This window comes from Teleopsis dalmanni, chromosome 1 (assembly GCF_002237135.1).
Source record: "Teleopsis dalmanni isolate 2A chromosome 1, ASM223713v2, whole genome shotgun sequence".
NCBI classification, from domain to species: domain Eukaryota; kingdom Metazoa; phylum Arthropoda; class Insecta; order Diptera; family Diopsidae; genus Teleopsis; species Teleopsis dalmanni.
Window position 1 is genome coordinate 115,928,511 of NC_051846.1, and position 4,685 is coordinate 115,933,195.

General features: G+C 40.1%; 1 protein-coding gene across 1 annotated transcript; it reads right to left on the bottom strand.

Annotated features, from left to right (window-relative positions):
• Nucleotides 1–2,144: 2,144 nt before the first annotated feature.
• On the bottom strand, nucleotides 2,145–2,984 carry LOC119665649. The gene has a single exon (XM_038074877.1). It carries the CDS (start codon nucleotides 2,982–2,984, stop codon nucleotides 2,145–2,147), a length of 840 nt encoding a protein of 279 aa, XP_037930805.1.
• Nucleotides 2,985–4,685: the final 1,701 nt, after the last annotated feature.

Here is a 4,685-nt window from a genome sequence, read left to right on the forward strand (position 1 = left end):
TCCATATTAATTTTTGGTCTAAAATTATACCCAAAAATTTTACCTCCTTTTGTAGTTTTATTTCAAACCCATCTAAGCGGATGGGTTCAAGGTTTTTATTTTGTATTTCCTAGTGAATAGCACAATGGTTGTTTTTGCTGGATTTATTTTCAGCCCAACCGAATTGCACCATTCTTTAGTTAGTTTTAAGCCTAACTGGATTCTTTCGCACAGAGTATTCCCAAACTTTCTTCTGCAGATTATTACCACATCATCGGCGTATCCCTGGATTTAGGAAGCCATTCCTGTCCAGTTTTACCAATAGTTCATCCACTACCATACTCCACATTAGGGGTGATAATACTCCACCTTGTGGGCACCCTCGCGAAGTATTTGCAAAAATATTACCATTACTGGTCAGAATTTCTACTCTCCTGGTGCGAAGCATATTACTCATCCAGCGTGAGAGTGTGCCATTGACTCCTCTTTTAGAAAGAGTTGAGTTTATAACCTCATGTGAAGTGTTATCAAAGGCTCCTTCAATGTCTAAGAAAGCGCAAATTGCTTTCTCTTTCTTATCTATGCTTTCCTGAATCGTGTTACTTAGTTGATGCAGGTCCGTTTCTGTCGACTGCCCTGCCCTATAGGCATGTTGGTGACTGTATAGTCGAGTTACTTTCAGTGTAGTATTCCTGATATAGTTATCCACAACTTTTTCTTCTACTTTAAGAAGGAAGGATGTGAGGCAGATTGGTCTGAAGGATTTCGGGTGAATAGGATCTCTCTTGCCCGCCTTCGGAATAAAGACCACTTTTGCCCTCCTCCACATGAGTGGTATATATCCCAATCCAATACTGACTCTGGCTATTCTAGTTATTGGACCTAGTAGCTGTTCAAATCCTTTTTGAAGTAATGCCGGAAAGACACCATCAATACCTGGAGATTTCAGTGGCTTGAGCGAATTTATCGCCCACCTGATTTTAGGCATTGTGATTATATTTTTGGCAATTTTCCAATCATCCTTCTTTATTGTTTTAGGGGGTTCAGTGTGTTCTGATTCTGTTTCTAGAGTTAGAGAGGATCCTGGAAAGTGTACGTCCAGAAGTAGTCGTATCTTTTCTTCTTCACAAAGTCGTATCTTAATTTCTCTATTGTACAAAGTAAGTTTTTGCCAATATTCTAACCAGTCTCCTGTTCGCTTTGAGTAGTTAAAAAGTCCTCTAACAGTGTTTCTTAGGTTTTTAAGGTCATTGTTCCACCAAGCCACATCCTTGGTGGAGTTAATCAAGCTTAATGGACAGCTATCCTCATATGCATTTAGTATGGCACCATTGAGGTTTTCTAGGTTATTTTCTAATTGAATTTCATTCTGAATGATTTCATCTAGCCCTAATTGGACAAAATTGTATTTCAGATTTTCCGTATAGTTCTCCCAATTTGTTTTTCTTGGGTTCCTTAACATTTTCTTGTTAATTAGTGAACCTTCAATGTCGAATCTTAGAATTCTGTGATCCGACATAGATGGTTCACTGGATACTCTCCAGTTTTTCACAAGCTCACACCCTCGAGTATTTCCTATAGTAATATCTAGGACCTCTTTGCGTGAGATAGTTACAAATGTTGGTGTATTACCTACATTACATATTTCTAATTTTTTATTAGTTATAAATTCTAAAAGGTACTCACCTCTTATATTGGTGTTAGTGCTTCCCCAAACTTCGTTGTGTGCGTTGAAGTCGCAACCGAGTATAAGTGGTTATTTCATTCTCTCGCAGTAGTTTCCCAGTTTATCGACCTCTGCAGATGGTACCTGAGTGTCGTCTTCTGGTAGGTAACCTGTAGCTACGACTACGTTCCGTAGTACTCCGTTGATGTTAGCCAGAATCTGTATGGCAACGAGGTCCCTGGAGAGAAATTCTGAAAGAGAGATAAAGTTGATATTAATATTCAATAAAATGCAGGTTCTTGGTTTATCACATCTTACATCCCAAATTGTCTGCATATTCTTTGCAGTCAAACCACAGATTCGACCCCTGTAAATCCAGGGTTCTTGGACCAGCACTATGCTCAGGTTCGATTTGAGCGTAGCCCTTGCAATAACTGCCGACGCAGCTTTTGCATGGTGGATATTTATTTGGGCGATTCTAGTGCTGGTCATCAGGTGGTTATTCCTCCTTCGTTTCTTCTGTCAGACCGTCGTCGGTGTCTGACAGAAAGATTCTTTCTGAATCTTCCTCGGACGCCAAGTTCAGTAGAGAGAGATCTAGATTCTCAATGTCCTCACTCTCGTGAGGTAGCACGCTGATATCTTCAATCTTCTCGCTCCTGGTCGCCTCCTCCACCACTAGTTCCGCAACAGTTGCAGGTATCGTTCCTACAGCTGGTGTATTTTCCCCAGCTAAGTTACTTCTTTCCTTGTTGTCTCGCCCCTTATGCAGGTGAATTGGGACGGAACTGAACCTGTAGAAGATCCTACAGCCGTTGGTTGTTATGGCTTCCTGAAACCGGTTGTCAATCCCGATTGTTAGGAGTTTGCCATTTTTCAAATCCTTGCTGCTAAAAACTCTCCATAGCTGAGTATGTAGACCTTCATTTTGAGTTATGAGCAGTTTTAGCAGCTTTTCCGTGTCGACCCCTTTAGCTCTTGGGAGGTAGACTGTCAACATGTGTAAATTCGGTATTTTGTCCCCGACACATGTGGTGAGTTCAGCGCCTTCCCATCCGTTCAGCTTAGGTGCCGTTCCATGGATGAAATTAGCAGCATTTCCGTCTACACAGTCAACCAGTATAAGTCCTGGTCGAAAGTGTATCCCACTAAATCGTAGCTTGGCATCCCATCCTTTATACATCTCCTCAATGAGAAGTTCCTCGATTTTACGTTGCTCATCCCTCGAGAGAGTTGATTCCGGGTAAGATTTCGGAAGAATTGCTATTCTTAAACTCTTGGCTACATTAGCGTAACTGCTGCCCAATATTATTTTTCTCGGTTGTTTTGATGCAGCCATTTGCGTACCATCCTTTGCTTGTGGAGGTGTCTCATTCCCTCTTCTTTTCTTAGCTGATTAAAGATCGATCGGACTAATTTCTTGGGCAGACCTCTTTTAAAGTCTTGACTGGCCCTCGGTCGATTGAGCGCCTTTTCCTTGGCTGCCTCTGGTGCTAAGCCTTCGAAGGTTCGGTTTTTGATTCAGTTAGCAGAGAGTTAGTATTGTTCCTAGCTTCTTTGGCCTCAGTGCGTTTTTCTGCTTTCCGTTTTGGATCGCTGCCTGGCGATCGGTATGTTGGATATCAGAGTCCGACCGATTTACCAGTTTATTTGCAGTGTGTGTTCCTGCTTTTTTTTTATATTACTATTATTGTTATTCAAATTTTGTTCCATAAAGATCCCACGAATGTGGGGGAAAAGAGGTCCGCCGTGTCATAGCCCCCGATAACACGGTAAGCCCACAGTTACTCAATGAGGCGGGCAGGTATCATTGAGGTGCGACGCTAGAATACAGTCTGTTACCCCCGACTGCAAACAAGTCCGATGAACACGTGCAATTCCGGGTTGGGGGGAAAGATGGAGGTGGAGAGGGATATGGGTATTGAAATGATGATAGTAGGGACATTTAGGAATGGGAAGGTGCGGGTTTGGCTCGCATTAGCCGCTATAAGCGTTACCAGGGATCACCACGTGGAGGCCCTCCTTTCGAAGAGGGTGAGTACTTGGGATTAGTTTCACCTGCGAGTCCGTCTAGTGAAATACTAGGATCCCTATAAAAGGAAATAAAATGAAATAAAATGAATCCAAAAGCAAATTAAGCATTTCATCTAAAAAAAATTTTTTGTTTATTAAAAAATCGCATCATTAATAGAATAAAAATAGTGCTAAAGTTAAATTTGATTGCTATGCCAATAATTTTGTTCGTAACTGTATTTATATAGGAAATCTTTTTGGTGCGGCTTTGCTACGCCTATAACATCATCGCAAGCAGAGACAAATGTGTAAACACGAAATTTTTCTAAGTTTATTAATTTGTCAAAATTAGCCAAATTTAAGCTCTTTAACCAAGTAAGAAATATGATTTAAAAAGTAAATTCAATAATCTTTCATTTGGTATGTACCTCATAACTGAATGTTGCGTAATAGCTGAGACATTCAAAAAATAAAAAAATCACATTTTTTTAAATACTGACTTTTTTTAGTTAATAAATTATTAAAAAACAACCAAAGACCGCAGAGACATGCACGAATATTGATCTGAAAGACAATAAAACAAGCTTTCCATTAAAGTAAAAATCAGAAAAATCGTACTCACAGTTTTTGTACAAAATCGCATTAATGCTGTTTTTGGACGGCCTTTCCCTCTACTACCTTACGGGTTGTATACCAGCGCCTGTTGACAAATTTCGGTGGGAGCCTTTCGAAGTGAATGGCCGGTCCTTCAAAATTTCATTTTTCTTTTTCTTTTCTTCAGTGGTCAGTGGTCCAACTGAAGGCACAATGGTCTTTAATAAAAATGACCGCCAAAAAGAAGTGAACTAAAGTAAGACGTCAGCTCTTACAAACAGGCGGGGGGCCACATCGTCCTAGTGAAGCATTGAAAAGTGATGACATTTCAGTTTGGCTTCCAAATGAATTTGTAGTTGACCACAATTTATTTGATTTGGATAAAAATAAATTAGAAGATATAGCAACTACTGAAACTTCAAATACTATGAAA